The 16,970-nt window shown below is 47.0% G+C and overlaps 1 protein-coding gene across 1 annotated transcript in view; it reads left to right on the top strand.

Annotated features, from left to right (window-relative positions):
* The window catches only part of PATL2 (PAT1 homolog 2), a 1,529,270-nt gene that overhangs the window by 951,060 nt on the left and 561,240 nt on the right, over positions 1-16,970 (top strand). The window contains exons 13-14 of the mRNA XM_069636258.1: positions 14,175-14,272; positions 15,422-15,475. Coding sequence (XP_069492359.1) covers positions 14,175-14,272; positions 15,422-15,475 — 152 coding nt within the window. The remainder of the gene's footprint in view (positions 1-14,174; positions 14,273-15,421; positions 15,476-16,970) is intronic.

A 16,970-nucleotide genomic window follows, 5' to 3' on the forward strand; every position in this document is an offset into this window, starting at 1 on the left:
CTGAATGGTTTAGTTTTAAAATAAACATGTAGCAAGAAGTTGAAACTTGCACTTTCAGTGCACTGAAAGTTCCCTTTAACAGCAGGCACATGTGTTTGGGCGTTTGTATTGTGAGTGGGAGGGGGCATGCTGATGGGGTTTGTAGGGAGCAGGGGCAGGCCAGTAGGGAACATAGTTCCACTACTTATTTTCATAGATTGTGACCACTGACATCCGCAGACCTCAGGCTCGTCACCATTAAAACAGATCTTAGTGGGCTTCACCTCTGTTCGCAGAGTCAGCGAGATCCAGGTTCTGGTTGCTTTAGAGCCCTATACTACTTTTCACAAAGATAAGATTGTCCTGCGGGGACACCCCGCATTCCTACCTAGGGTACCCTCCGCTTTCCATCTAAATGAGGAAATGGTCTTACCTACGTTTTTGCTGATTCCCAAGAATGTGGCTGAGGGTTTTGCACTGTCTGGATGTCAGATGTGCTCTGAAAGTCTCTCTGGACAGGACCAAGGGCTTCCGCAAGTCGGACGCATTTTGTCACCTTCGGGTGGGGTGGTTGGGAGGTGTGGGTGGCTCAAGGCCCGGGTATCAAGCATCCAAGGCCTCTATTGCACGTTGGATGTTTTCGGCCATCTGGGAGGCCTACGAGGGGCAGCACAAGCCGCTTCCTGCTAACCTTCACGCCCATGCAGTCAGGGCCAAGGCCATGGCCATTGCATTCCAACAGCAGATCCCGTGGCAGGTAATCAGCAGGGTGGCCACCTGTGCCATCCCTTCGGCTTTCTTTAAGCACTACTGTTTGGATGCCGGCACGGTCAGTCGCGGCTTTCGGACAGGCGGTTCTAAGGAATCTGTTTTCTTAAGAAGGGTCTCCTCTCCACCCTGGGTCTACATTCACTTGTAATCACCCATGCAGTATGGATGAAAGGGGACAGGACGTAAGAGTAATTCTCCAGCATTGGATCTTTCATGGATTCACATGCTTAGAATATTCCCCGTCGTCAGACTGGCAACCCTCGGTACACATATATAGTCGTTTCCTATAGGAAAAAACTTCCGACACTTGTGTGTCCTATCCACATCTACGTCCTCCCCGAGGACGTCCAGACATGCTCCATAGGACGTAATGGTATAAAAGCCCTGCCCCCGCGGGTCCCGTCAGATTTCAACCGTCTCCAAAGATAGTGGGATCTCCTCGCGTAGTCTCTACTTTCTAGGCTATCGTTGAAATTACTCGCTGGGTTGACCGAACGAGCCTCTGAGGTTTTTTGGTCTTACCAGAATGTCGGGCAAACCGTTGTTTCGCCCGTGCGCCACGTGCGGATTGAAGAAGGTTTACGAGGGGTACGGCCATCTAGATTGTATTTATTGCCTCCACCCTCACCATTCCGCAGACCAGTGCGAAATATGTAAGGGTTTTTCTCAGAAAACCCTGAAAGATCGGAATCGGCGACTGGTGTCGTGGTTAAATGACGGGGCGGGAGCATACCCTCAGTCGGAGGTGGGCTCCGTGCGCAGCGTCGCCTCGACGAAAACATCGGGAGCCCCGCGCTGTTCAACCTCGTCGGAACCACCAGCGAAGAAGACTCGACCGGCGGAAAGGGATGTTCCAGGAAGCCACTCTTCCAAGGAGTCTTCAAAAGAATCTTCAAAAAAGATACCATCATCATCATCGTCGAAAAAACAAGGGAAGGAAAGGCCAAAATCCTCCTCGGGCGATCCTCATAGATCTGCCACAAGTAGAGAGTCGGATAAACGCAGGGAGAGCACCGTTAAGGCGGGACCGCCTAAGCCACCTGCAGGCCCACCATCGACGACGAACCAGTCAGTGCCCTCACTGCCTCTGACGCAGTTGATTTCCCCCGTCATCAACCCGATGACGACGGCGACGATGTCCTCGTCGACCGAAGTTCTGGCCTGGAGACCAGAAGTTTTTGATATGGGGTTGCCGGACACGTTACTGCAGGAACAAGCAGTGTCGATTTCCTCGGAGGAAGACGACGGTTTCAGGGTTGCGGGCCCGGAAGACCTTGGGCTACGAGCCAAGTCGCCATCAGGAGCAACCTGCTCTCAGGTATTTACCAATACTCCAAACGCTAAATCGGCCCTGTCCATGGAGGTCCTGTCCTCCTTACACTCGCTGCTAAAATCATTGGATGAAAGGCTTCCACCTGTGGCGTCGACATCCCCCGTCGACTAACCCGGCCCTTCACACCGTCCAACCAAAACGAGTGGAATTCCGGTGACTCCAGTAGTCCAGGAGGAGGGTGAGCTTTCGGACTCTTTATCTGACCGTGGGTCAGCATCGGATATCTCCCTGTCTCCATCTAGGGATCCATCCTGGGTTTCGGATGTGGAACTGGAAACACCAAAGAGCCCCACTCATCCATCGCCACCAGACGATATTGGCGCTTTTCACTCAATGATGGAAAAAGCATGTAAGGAGTTTGGTCTGGCCCAGCAGGAGGAGAAAAAGGACTGCTTTCTATTCGATCATATGGGTAAGAATAGACGCTCAATATTCTCAATACCCATTTTAGATCATGTCTGGAAAGAGGGTGTTCAAACCATGCGTCACCCGTTTTCTGAACCGGCCGTCAAAGGCCGCATTGAAAAGAAATTTAAAGTGCCAGACTCTACCCCGAAGTGTCTTTCGTCCCAACCTACACCTGATTCAGTGGTGTCGGCAGCGGCGACGAGGAAAGCCAAGGCTCAACACAAGTGTTCTACCCCTCCGGATAATGAGGCAAGACGCCAAGACGTGTTTGGTAAGAAGGTTATTTCCGTGGGTGCTGCAACTGTGAAAGCAGCCAACTCTCTGGCTATTGTGGCCAGGTACGACAGGGAGATGTGGCACAGACTGGCCCCTATACTGGACCACCTTCCGGAGGAACATAGAAGAACGGCGATGTCTCTGGTACGAGAGGGCGAAGAGGTGTCGAATCATGCTATTAACATAGCGGTGGACCTGGCAGATTCTGGTTTTAAGCAGATAAACAACAGCGTTGTTCTAAGACGCCAGGCTTGGCTTAAGTGCACCAACTTCAGACCCGAGGTGCAGTATAAGGTATTGGACATGCCCTTAGAAGGTGACCTTCTTTTCGGAGAAAAGGTGGATGAGGCCTTGAAGGGCATGAAGGAGGATTCGGATACGGCACGGTCGTTGGGTGCTCTTCAGGGTGGTAAACACTTTCGATCCTTTCGTCCCTTTAGAGGGGCATCTGGCAAGATTTTCTACACCCAGGGATAGATCCTTCGGCAGATCGGCGTACCCTTCCCAAGGATATAGACGCGCCTCTCAAAACTCAAGCCGGCTTAGAAACTTCCAGTCATCCAAGAGACGACCGACCTATTCGTCGTCGACGAGCAAACAGAAAGACCAGCAATGACGGAAAGCGCACCGTTCTGGGAGGAAGAGTGTCAAGCTGCGTCAAAGAATGGGAAAACATCACAACAGATCAGTGGGTGTTGGACACAGTGAGGTACGGACATTCTCTACTATTCAAATGCAAACCTCCAAAGTGTCCACCTATACTCCTACCCCAACCACATCTGGACAATTTGCTGCAGGAAGTAGCACTTATGTTACAGAAAGGTGCCATAGAGTTAGTCCCTGCATCGCAGAAAGGCCAAGGGGTATACTCGCGGTGTTTTGTGGTAAAAAAGCTGAACGGAAAATGGCGTCCCATTCTCGACCTACGCGACCTCAACGAGACCTTACAGAACCAGAAATTCAAAATGCTCACACTGCAGGAAGTGATCAGGTCTGTTCAAGTGGGAGATTTTTTGGCATCTCTAGATCTGCAGGACGCATACTTCCACATCCCTATGTGTCAAAAACACAGGAAGTTTCTGAGGTTCATGGTAGGTCAGACACACTACCAATTCGCAGTGCTCCCGTTTGGTCTCAAATCCTCCCCAAGAACGTTCACAAAATGTTTGGCGCCCGTGGCAGCCTGGCTGAGAAAGAAAGGGCATCATGTATACCCGTACCTCGACGACTGGCTGGTGAGGGGATCCTCCTCGGCGTCGACCAACGACAGCGTACAGGCTACCTTACAGCTTCTGCAATGACTGGGGTTCGCAGTGAACTTCGAAAAGTCCTCTCTAAGGCCATCAAAGAACTTAAAGTTCTTGGGAGCTCAATTCGAAACCCAGTCGGGAATAGTGAAGCCTTCCCTAGACAGAATGTCAAAGATCAATCGGCTGACGAGTCAACTACGTCTACATGGCACACTCTCAGTGAGAAAGTATGTGGCGATCCTAGGTTCCATGGCTTCCTGCATCCATCTAGTAGCCAACTGTCGATTGTTCATGAGGCCGCTTCAGGAATTCCTAGCGGACAGATGGAAGCAGTCCACGGGTCGGTGGTCGGACAGGCTAACCGTCGTCGACGACGACGAAATCATCCGAGCCCTCCAATGGTGGAAAAGCTTTCACAACCTGGACAGAGGGGTTCCTCTACAAGAACCGAATTTCAGAATACCATCATCACGGACGCATCCCTGACGGGCTGGGGAGCACACATGGACAACCACCAAACCCAGGGCAGATGGTCTCCCACCGAATCACGCCTACATATCAATGTACTGGAACTGAGGGCAGTGAGATGGGCCTTGAAATCATTCCTCCCACATATCAAGGGGTCGAGAGTGAGAGTGCTGACAGACAACACGACAGCCATGTTCTACTTGATAAAACAAGGAGGCACGAGATCCAGGACCCTTTCTGTGGAGGCTCAAAAGGTATGGCATTGGGCTTTGAAACACAACATATCTATAGTGGCTCACCATCTCTCAGGAGTGAAGAACGTACAAGCGGATTCCCTGAGCAGGAGCATGGCTCAGATACACGAGTGCGAGATGGACACCATTCAGCTGCAAAGAATCTTCAAAAGGTGGGGTCACCCCTCAGTCGATCTCTTCGCAACGAAAGAAAACAAGAAATGCGAGCAGTTCGCGAGCAGATGGCCTCAGAAAGGATCCCTAGGGGAAGCGTTCTCATTTCCGTGGACAGACAAGTTCCTGTAAGCCTTCCCTCCGTTTCCCTTTATACGGAGGACAATACAGTGGATTCGCAGATACAAATGCCGGGTCATTCTGGTGGCACCGTATTGGCCGAGACAACCGTGGTTTTCCGGCCTACTACACCTATCGTTGGAACAACCGATAACTTTCCAGAAAATTCCGAATCTCCTATCCAGGGACAAGGGAACTGTGTGGCATCACAATCCGGACAGCCTCAACCTGAGGGCATGGCTCCTGACTTTGCAGAAGTTGGCAATTTGAAATTCTCGTCGGATTGCCAAAAAATTCTACAGGCGGCTAGGGCTCCTTCCACTAACAAGTCATACATATGCAAGTGGCAAAGGTTCTGTATGTGGTGGCAAACACAGCACAAAATTCGGCCTGGGGAAGTAACTCCTGAACAAATTTTACCGTATCTTCTGCACCTAGCAGAGAGTGGGCTATCCTCGTCATCCATCAAGGTGCACCTGGCGGCCATCTCAAGGTTCACGAGAAGGAGACATTCCGCACCGTTATTCAGCGACAGACTGGTAAAACATTTCATGAGGGGTCTCTTTAGAACTTTTCCCCCTACGAAGCGGTTCCCACCGTCGTGGAGTCTAAATGTGGTGTTGGCGGCTTTAATGAAACCTCCTTTCGAACCAATGTCCTCTTCATCCATGCAGTTCCTATCGTGGAAGCTGGCTTTCTTAATTGCCATTACGTCAGCTAGAAGAGTGTCGGAATTACAGGCATTAGTCATAGACCCTCCATATATGAGATTCTTTAAAGATAAAGTGATACTATCAACTAATCCTACTTTCATCCCAAAAGTACCGACGGTCTATCACAAGCACTCGACCATTGCTCTCCCTACTTTCTTTGCGACCCCGTCGTCGACGGCGGAAAAGGCTCTTCATACGCTCGATGTGAAAAGAGCGTTAAAGTTTTATCTGCAAAGAACGCAGGAACTCAGAACTACCAGACAGCTGTTCATTGCATATGGTCCGTCGACGAGAGGAAGGGCAATCTCCAAGCAAGGACTGGCCCGATGGGTCTCGTCGGCAATTGCTTTTAGTCACTCCAAGGCCGGGAGACCCCTACAAGGGCACCCTAGAGCCCATTCCACGAGATCGACAGCCTCCTCCGCGGTGTGGGCAGGAATTCCTCTGACAGACATCTGCCAGGCGGCGGCATGGTCAGTCCCACACACGTTCACACGCCATTACTGCCTGGAAAGGCAGCATGCGGATGAAGTACAGATGGGAAGGGCAGTTCTGCGCCATCTGTTTCAATGAGGTAAGCCAAAAACGGTGAAGCTTTTGTCTTTTGCCTTGTCTATACTGGTTCTTTAGTGTGTAGGTTTTGAGTAGAAATATATATATATGTATGTATGATGAATATGTATATATTGGAAAATATGTTGCTGCTTATGTGCCTATATAATTAGGTTTTGGGGTGTTTTGCGGTGTATGTTGCATTGCATTCTCACCTCCTTCTTTTAGGATACTGCTATACAATCTATTCTAAGCATGTGAATCCATGAAAGATCCAATGCTGGAGAAGGGAGTAGTTTCTTACCTGTAACTCCATTTCTCCAGCATTGGTATCTTTCATGGATTCACATGCGCCCACCAGCCTCCCCGAAATGCAAGGTGCAAGATATGTGCATAAACAGGTTTCCCCCTTTCTTCTTTGGAGGGGTCAAAATCTGACGGGACCCGCGGGGGTGGGGCTTTTATACCATTACGTCCTATGGGGCATGCGTGGACGTCCTCGGGGAGGACGTAGATGTGGATAGGACACACAAGTGTCGGAAGTTTTTTCCTATAGGAAACTACTATATATGTGTACCGAGGGTTCCCAGTCTGACGACGGGGAATATTCTAAGCATGTGAATCCATGAAAGATACCAATGCTGGAGAAATGGAGTTACAGGTAAGAAACTACTCCCTTATAAGTTACTCACCGTAGTGACTAACATACTCTTAGTCCATAGTCCCCTTCCCTTCATACGTCTCACCAGCCTCCCCCCTAATACTAGTGTCATTTGGCAATGTTAAATATTGTCGACGAATCAATGGGGACTGAGGTGTGGCGCTGGGGGGCGGTGTCAGGTTAGCGCATGCTCCCAGGGCTGCACCCCCACACACCTCTAAATTTAAAGGGAAGAAGGTTCAGTCTCCCGTCCCTAGCTAGGGACGCCCATGCAGTATGGAGGAAAGTCCAGTCCTTAAACTAGTCCTTAGTCAATACGGTGAGTAACTTATAATATTTTTGCCATTAGCCAAACGTAGAAACCACAAGAGGCAAGAGAACCTGAGACGAGCTTGCAGATGCTTACATGCAAATAACCCTGTGGAACTGCAGGAGCACCTATGGGACCTGACCGCTAAATGTGACTAGCCCATGGAAATGTAGTGTGGCATGGACACTGTAGAAATCGCATTATAAGCTTTAGGAACATTACAGCAGGCCTCGAGTCTCCAAGCAAGAGATGAGCTGAGCTGATTCAGGCTGGACAGAGAGCAAGAAGTGTGTGACCGGACCCACAGCCAAGGCCAAGAGCTACGGATGACATTCCAATCCCTAGACGACAAAGGGACCAGCTGTAGAATAGGCTAATCCTCATAATTCAGAGCTGCATAGCTCAAATTCGTGGTCTCTGAATACGTGACGTAGCTGAAGCAGACCATGGACGGTGATCAGCGGTGGGAAAGGAGCACTGGTCCCAGGCCAACAGACGCATACAGTGACAATCGTGCAGCAATATGCAACAAGTGTTGTGCTGATCAGGAGAGCACTCTCACGAGCTAAGGTGGTACACACCACTTACAAATCAGACACATAGTCCTTCTTAGTACCTTGAGGTACACAGTGAGCTGAGAACATTTGTGGATCCCAGGTCTGGGTACATGCGCTCTAGCCAATCAGTTTAGTATAGTAGGGGTGGGTAGCAATGGGCAAGAACCAATGGTAAATCCACCACACTGCAACAATGTTCTAGTTGGTGACTTGGGGGTGGGTCCACGCCAGCCACCTGACATGCGAGGGCCAGTAGAATAACATCTATATAGTCCAATATGGGTGGTATAATACTCAACCATCTGGTCTAATGAGTTTTCTGGAGAAGGGCCCAGCTTGTGATGTCACTCTGACGTGATTGTGTAGTAAAACGGGCCTGCATGCCGAGGAGGAGTGAGATGTGCAAGGATTTTCCCTGTTCTGTGCTGATCCCTGTTTGTTTTGCTTGTAATAAACCACAGTTTGAAATTGCGGTTTACAGAGTCCTCTTTATATCCTGGGTGGCAGGTAGTTGGGCCCTCCAAGTCTGTGGACTTCCAGTGTCCCTTTGGCAACCTGTGGGGTCCTTCTCAACAGTATGGTAGAATGGTTTTACCAATCTTATCAGAGTGCAAGGTCGTGAATTCTACATGTCTGGTGTTACTCTTGGAGCAGGGGATCCTTCTACATGCATTCAGGCTGTGCCTGCTGGGTCATTTGGAGGGAGCTTTGGTTTTAATTTCCTCCTCTGGTCATTTTTTTAGTGTCCAGACACTGGTGAAACACAGGCCAAGCTTCTGCATGTTCTTGTCATGGCTTGCCCCCAAGCTTCCCTTCCTTTCGACCAAGTAATGATGCAGTCTCTCTGGTTAAATAGGACGTTTGCAAACGTGCGCATCCAGTTGGAAGGCTACATCCATTAAGACCTTTGGCAGCTACCCAACCAGTGTGGGGCTCCCACATACAAACTTGTACTGCCATTTTTTCTGGATGTCTGTGTGGATTCCAACCGATTTGCAGACACCCATTCTTTAATACCACCCTTATTATTTTTAGTCTGTGCAGCCATGGCCATGCATAGCTGCTGGATTTCCTCCACTGCTTTATGGTAGGGAACTTCCAGAGTACAGCAGGCTGTTCCACACTGAAGTCATCCATGTGGACTGTAGACTGCCCCCAACCAAGGGAGCCTTTGCCACTGAGACTTTGCTCACGGATCGGATGCCTTTGGGGCACCCTGAAACTGATCTCATTAGAGTTTCTCATCCCTGGTAAGACGTCCAACGAGGTCTCATCAGGAAAAGTTGGTAAACCACTTAAGAGACTGAAAAGAATGGGGTCCTCTTTCCAGACGCACAGTTTAGGACACAGAATCTCAAAAGATATTTCAACCAATACCTTGCAGTCACGTTCCAGATACTGTGATAGCTGCAAGAAGGGCCAATTGTGGTAAACTATTGTAACTGGCACGTTGTGCTTTAAGCTGTCTTATTAGGTTGAGAACTTTGGAAGGACTTGGAGTCTCCTTCACAGCGTTTTCTTTCAAAATGCTCCCTTGTACAAGTCGCCCTACCACACCTCCACACATTGCTCCTTTTTCAAATGTTTTTAAACCACAGTCTTGCTTGGCTTTTTGATCCAATTCCCAGCATCGATTTGCATTGCCACTGGTTGGATTTTTATAAAATTACTTAAATGTTAATTAAAAGTTTTTGGTGGTCATAATATCTTTACTTCAATTATACCAACTAAATATGAACAAGAGATTGTGCTGTATTCTGTAATGTATTTCTCACTTGTATTATACATTTTGCTTTTTTTATTTGGATGTTCTGAATTGTAACATGTATTGAGGCACTGTATTAAATCAGTAACCATTTCCATTGAGTTACACTTTCACCAATATTGAAACGTGTCTATTCACTGTCTTGGACAAATATCCTGTCAGGTTATTTTTGCGCACCTTTCCCCTATCGGGGGCAGTTAGTGTAGTTCTGATGTGGGCTTCTGTTCATAAAGTGACTTATTTAATCTGGTAACTCTGTTCTGATGGGACCTAGTGCCTTACAACTGTGTGCAGGTGCTCCTGATTCAAGTGCAGGCTTCTGTATTTTAAACTGCAAAAAGGCTCAATTGTGTTTAATGACAGTTATCACATTGTGAGAAACCTGACTGTGTCTCACCCGCTAGTACCCCGGGATCTCTCATCCAGGCAGGTTGCCAGGACACTGCCATCACTATTGGATCCAGTTCCTGGGGGTGGAACACTGTGGGAGGATCACCTGAATGAGGGGTCCTCAGGGGAGTGGAAGTGGGACACAGGAGGGGCAGACGCTGTATCCCCTTCCTTGTAACACCTTTTCCCCATCCTACCAGGTAGGATACCTACGAGCTCAAACATCCCTGTGCCCCCTTTTCCGACGCACACTTGCTCACGGACAGTTCACCGTGAACAACAACGGACTAACACCTGAGCCGTATACCTGACATGTCCCAACGCAAGGGTCGGGCAATTACTGATAATTACACACCAGTCTTCCATCACACTTCCCCACACGGATAAAAGGCGGCGCACTAAAGCACACTCTGAGCAATGCAATACGCACAATGAAGCAGCAATTCCTGGATGGCAGTTTAAACCAAGGAGAAAGGCGGAAAGGCTAGAGAGGGTTGCAAGGATGTAACTACCCTTGCCCTTTTCGGAGAAGAACCGCAACTTTCACAAGGCCTTGAGGAAAACAAACATAAGACCGGGAATTACAGCTGAACAAGGGTGCAGTGTGCGTCAGAGGTACACAGGGTCCTCACACATTGATTGCATAGGTGGGGATAAGTGATTGCCGCTGTGGTACTGGCATGGGCTCCGACAATAAAGCAGCGCCGGTGAACACAGCATGTGAGTTGGAGAGACTGATAGCAGACCGGACTGTTATGATCAAGGTTGCAAGCAGCAACATTGTATGAAGAAAGATGAGGCGTATGTGATTGAACTTTATGAAACTGAAATGGGTACCATATACAAAGTGGTCCGGCACCACGTGGATGCTCATTTGAAGGTGTGTGAAACATGAAGGTGCCTCCCTATCTAGTCCCTAGGGATCTGTCATCCAGGTGGCCAGGACACGGCCATCGCTATTGGATCCAGTTCCTGGGGGTCGACCAGTGAGTTAGGATCACCTAGAGGGGTTGGAGGTCCTCGGGGAGTGGAAAATTGACCTGTGAGATGCAGTAACCCCCTTCTTTCAACACCTTTTCCCCATCCTACCATGTAGGATATTCAAAAGGAATGCCCCATGCCCCCTTTCCTGACACGAACACTTTTGCACAACACACCAGAGAACGGACTAGCAACAGAGCCATTTACCTGACATGTCCCAATACAAGGGCCAGGCAAAGTTGGGCAATTAATCAGAATCACACACCTGACGGCCTTTTCGCTTCCCCACAGGGAAAAAAGGTGGCGCAAGAGAGCACAGTTACGAGTAAGGCACACCGCACAATGAGACAACTATCCAGGTCTGGCAGTTCAAGAGGAGGAGAAAGGCGGCGAGTATTGAGAGGCTGACGAGGGGAGACACGACGTTGGCTTTTCTGACGCAAACCCACAAAACCGAGAACAATAGCCCAAGAGTGCTTCAACAGATGTCAAAGGTATACGGAGTGAGGGAAACTCCTGCTACCGACCTTGACTCCATTTACAAAGAAAGCCAATCTGTTCATCACAGCCAGTGAGTCGAGGGGAGTGCCGATAGGAGCCGGGCTGTGGTAAATGAAAGATGCAAAATGGCAAAATGAACTAAGTTCAAAGGAACTGTACAAGTGTTGAGGGGAGACCAGCTGCAGAGGGAACCAGCATCACGTGGATGTTAACTTGATTGACTGGTTTATCCCCGTGTGAATGAAACTACAGAAACCAGCAAGGCTGTAGGAGAGCCGCCAAGTTAGATCAAAGTGGTCATACAGGAGGTCAAGCAAAATCCCTGTTCTGTCGTAAGTCTTTGATCTACGAACTTGATGAAGCAAGGAAAGTGAATCATGCAAACAAATGTGAAGTTGGCATGAGTGAACCCAACTGAGTGATGTCCACTGTAACTGTTTAAAAAGACATTAAGATTTTTGAGTGAAAGAAAAGATGCAGTGAACCCAAAGAAGGGAGGCTGAAAGTAAAGAAGGGCCAGCGCCTGGAAGAGGGGGACCGAGGGGTGAAAAATCCTCACCCAAAGTGGGACCAAGAAATGATCTTTAATTTTGTTGAAGCAACTTTTAGTTTTTTTTTTAACACGTCAGGCCCTCGAAGGTAAGAGACTTACTAGGTAAACGAGACTTGGCCATCGAGGCTCCTGATAAGCTGGAACAGAACTGTCGACTCGTGCCGAGAAAACTCAAGGGTGTGCTGTGCTCTAAGATCCCACCTTACTCCGTTCTCAAAAAGTGGGGGAAGGGAGACCCAAGCTGCTGCATACTGACATATTATTTGAGAACACTTCTTTCTTTTCTTGACACCTACCCTGCACCCCTTTTATATTATCTGTGAGGTGTGGCTACAGGTTTCTTAGTGTAGACCTTTTTATTTTGACACACCGCCACCAGGACTGCCTTATTTTCATTTGATGGTCGACTCTTGTTCCCATCTTAGATTTAGGTTTAGTCCAGGCCTTTTTCCACCCTGCAAACACTATTCAATAAACACCCTTGAACTGTGATCACGTGGGTCTGTGTTTACTGTTACAACCATGAGTTTTTCACAAAGGTCTCCAACTGAGAGTGTGAGAATTGGTGAATTGTAACATCGAAGTGGTACTGCATCGGATAAAGCCAAACCCTGTGCACATTCAAACGTCTTTCATAGCTAACACTAATTGTAATTTGTCCGAGCCCGGCTGAGGGAGACTAATTGTGAAAAGGGGATCTGAGCCTGATTGAGGGGAATCCGGGGTGAACTGTGAGTCACACGACAAGGAATTGTGGATGATACAAATGGGATATGAGCCCAGCTGAAGGAAATCTAGGGTGAAGAGTGAATCGACCTACTTGAATACTTGGAAAGGAACTTTTTGTTTATTTGATTCATCAGGCCCTCTGAGGCAAGAGACTTTTGATACCTTCAGAGACTTGGAAGTAGAAGGCCTTGATGTTGAAATGGAACTGTCCTTGTGCCGAAGAAGCACAAGAATGTTCCATGCTTGAGTGAACCGCCTTGTCCCGTGCTAAAACGTAGGTAAGAGAGGCCAACGGCCTGAACATCCTGACGTATCATTTTGATAACACTTCTTTATTTTTCATGAACATTACCCCACACTATTTGTAACTTAGCAGTAAGGATTGGAAAATGGGTTTTGTAGTATAGGCCCTTTTATTTTGACTAGACTCCGCTAGGATTGCATTATTATTTGATGGTTGTAGCTTGCTCCCATCTTAGATTTAGGTTTAGATAGACATTTATCACACCCTTGATAAAGTTCAATAAACCCCCTTGAGCTGTGGTCACTTGTCTCTTACTTTGATACCATGCCTTCCTTACAACATACACTATATTGACAGCTTTGTCAAATTGGTTGCTTGAAGGTAATTGGCCCTGTCCGCTGGTGCCCAGTGCACCCCCCGTTGGGCTCCCCCTGGCACCCTAATATCCGCCTCCCCCCTGGCAGCAAAAACTGCCTCTGCCACTGCTGTAGGCCATAAATAGCAAGCAATGTTTGTGAATCGGTGTAGATCATTAAAGAGACCCCCAGAATCCAACATTCTATTAAACTCCAGTGCTGCAACTAAATTACTTTGACCAAACTTAACCTTTAAAACTTGTCAGTTGTGGTTCCTAAAGTAACTGTAACTTGGCCTACGCCATACAGTAGCCCTGATGCTACGCGTAACCTTCCACTTGATATGCACATGCCCACAGTTGATACAAATCAAGAGGAACAAAAAGATGCAAGGAAGAACAGTAGTAGTCCTGACCGGTCATACTCACTCCAGTTTTTGTTTTGGGAATCAAAATAAATGTAAAGACCATGTTTAAAAAAGGAAATCCAGTGCAGATTTTCCTGTTACTGAGCACAATGGGTGAGGACATGAGCCGTCTCAGCAACCAGAATGCCCCTTTAACTGTTTTGTCACTGAATATGCTCACACAGATAAGATGGTTGTAACTTACTGATGCCATGAAGCCTTGCAATGTCATGTAATTTTTAAAAATTATAAGTAAACTGTTATGCTGTATTTTCCATGGCGCATACTCGATTGATGATTTTATTTAGTGGAATTTCCTTGCAATGGCCCCTATTTAGAATTGCATGCATTGCATTGTGCACATGGAATATTGAGTTTGCAAGTGTTCCATTCCAGGCGTGCCCTAGGAATATTCTTTGACACTTTTAAAATTATTTTCCTTAGTGGTTCACATTGAGGGATCATTGGGCCAAGTGGCAGTTTCAACGTGTTACAGCCCCCGCAGAGCGATTGATGTAGTTTCTCACTCTGTCCTCGATGAGGTAAGTGGAAATAAAATGTGATGGTGGTTCTAGTTTTACCTTGGAAATTAATGCTTAAAGTTGTTGTGCGCTGAATGGAAATTGTGTGTTTAAGTGTATACCTTGTGTTACGAGGGCAAAGTGTTAAGGTTACAGCATTCTGTCATGACTTTTAGCACGCACTGAGATTTTGATTCGCCCGGTCTGCATTTTATGAAAGATAAATGCCCACGTGAATAACCACACTCCACCCTTGCCATACAGTTGCACTACATATACTATAGTGGCACCCACTAGGTTGTGAAGTAGCATTTTGATATAATCCCTAAAATGCTGACCAAGCAGTTTTCACGTGCAGTACTGAATAATCAATGGAATTAATTGACATGCAGGAAACTTTTGTTTGCCCAGTATTAAAGAGCTCCTGTAAATATAACCCTGAGAGCAGAAGAAAAGGGGCACCAGCTAAGTAAGTTGCCTATAACCATTCAGATATTTGACTTTGATTTTGGAACACCATTGCCACAGGAAATCAGTGGAATAATCATCTTAGTGGCGATTTCTTAATAAGGTTTTCAGCCTTCTGCTGTCTGGTATTATGTACATGTTGGAATTCTCCTTGTTTTTTCTTTAGTATTTCAATTTATATTGTTTAAGCATTCAAAAACTGGAGAAAGTTTTGTTTGGCTAACAGTGTGCTTTTTATGTTTTTCATTCAGGCACCCTCAGTTTATTCCCATTACCACCCACCAGAAGCCACATTGGCAGTGTGTTTTGATAGCTTTATCGCATCTCCCTCAGCAATCGTACATTAATCTGAGATATGGGTGCAAAGCTATTGTGACCCTTGTAATTATGTGGCACTAAGCAGCAGGAAAGCTTAAGACATGTTTGCTGCATAGGTGGGATTTTCTTATACTTAAGAAGAATGGGTTTACAGTAGAAAAACATTGAATGATTACCTCGTTTGTAAGGTTCTGGTGTAGGAATGTGGAGTAGATGAACGCCATTGTTCTAGATTTTCATTCTTACAGAAGTTCCTAAATGGCACTAATAAAAATAATTGCCACCACCAAATGTTGTAATGTCTGCAGATGTTTGGCATTGCTTTGGCCTACGTGATTACATTTCAATGTCTGTTTGTAACCTCTCTTTTCTTGCTGTCTACAGCACATTAAGGCATTGGGCTACCAGCGGCTGAGGGTTTTGAAAGGCATTGAGAAGGTAAGCTGTAGCAATGCAGAAGTCTGCTGATGGTTGTCGAAGCCAAACTTGCTGCTTTGAAATATTGAATCCTAAAAGGGGTACTTCCCAATTAAGGCATATGCTTGATAAAATATGATAAGCCCCAACCGTTTGAAATGTGAAGTTAGTGTGCAGGTCCAGGAGGCTGGACTGGATCTACTTATAAAGTACTTATCCTTTAGAGTTAACCTGGATTTTTAGAATCATCCCTGTGGATATATTCTAAGAGGCCATCCTATTCTGTTGAACAGCGAGACACTAATGTCCTGACAAACTGTATCAAGGTAGTTTATTTATACATATGTACCGCTACTACGACCCAAGGGCATAGAGGCTGGCATGTAGCACAAACAAATACAGAACAAACAGTGCCCTTGAATCAAAGGCGAGGAACAAGCCAGTAAAAAGCCAAAAGAGCCAACATATAGACGACAAAGCTAAACCGAGGGGCAATTCAGAGGGCAGTCCGAAACAAAGAACAGGATGGTCAAAAGAAGCTAATTTGAAAATAAGGGTCTTATGTGCTCTTTTAAATACGGGCAGAGAGCACATCGCCCGCAGGTCAGGAGGAAGATTATTCCACAGGCTAGGAACAATGGAGTCAAAGGCCATTCTGCCCGCTCTTCCAAGATTAACTCAGTGTCTTACCAGCAGTTTGAACACAACGTGCGCACAAACACAACTTGAAGGATAGTGTGGACTTCAAATATGATGGACTGATGCTATTGTAAGGGTGCAGAAGGAGAGGGCTGACACAGGTGGCATAGTGGTTGCTATAGAATTATATTTGAAATGCAAATAAATGGAAAAAACCTGACTTTCCCTAATTCTAAGAGGAGTTTCCCTGCCTCAACTAAAGTTAGAATATGTCTGTCAGGATGTCTTAGCATAGAGTCCACAGTCAAAATGTCCTGATCTCTGTAACAAAATGATAAAAATGAAGCTGCAGTATATTCTTGCATAGGCTAGCAATATGTTAAGTAGCATGGCTGCCAGAAACCCGATCATAAAGGAAGGACGATTGCAGCACCCCTTGTAGGGAGGACTGTTTTGGATTGAGCCATGCCCATATCCGGAGATGCCACTACAGCAAGTAAACACTATATAAGCTCCTGCCCAGCACCCGTCTGGAGGAGCTTGGAATGGAAGAGGGACAGAATGGAGCAGAGTTCTTTGCCCCATCCTCATTTCTGTAAACATTTAACTTGTTATCCTTGCAAGATAAGACTCTTGGCCTTAACTCCCTCGAGGGGTGAGCTTTAATCTGGTGGGAGCGTGATTAGGGGTGCCCATATAATTCAGGGGTACCCCTGTAATTAGGGGGCTACCTTTCATTCACAACACCAAGCGGAATGCCTCACTTCACCTGGCCTTCTCTCAGCAAGCAAAGTTCCAATTTTGATAAGGGTCCTCAACCCTAGTTTCCCTTCTTTCTCTTTGTGTACATGGTGTACTCTCCTGCGATACCAAAACT

This window comes from Ambystoma mexicanum, chromosome 7p (genome assembly GCF_040938575.1).
Source record: "Ambystoma mexicanum isolate Mex_15411 chromosome 7p, UKY_AmexF1_1, whole genome shotgun sequence".
In the NCBI taxonomy this organism is placed as follows: Eukaryota; Metazoa; Chordata; class Amphibia; order Caudata; family Ambystomatidae; genus Ambystoma; species Ambystoma mexicanum.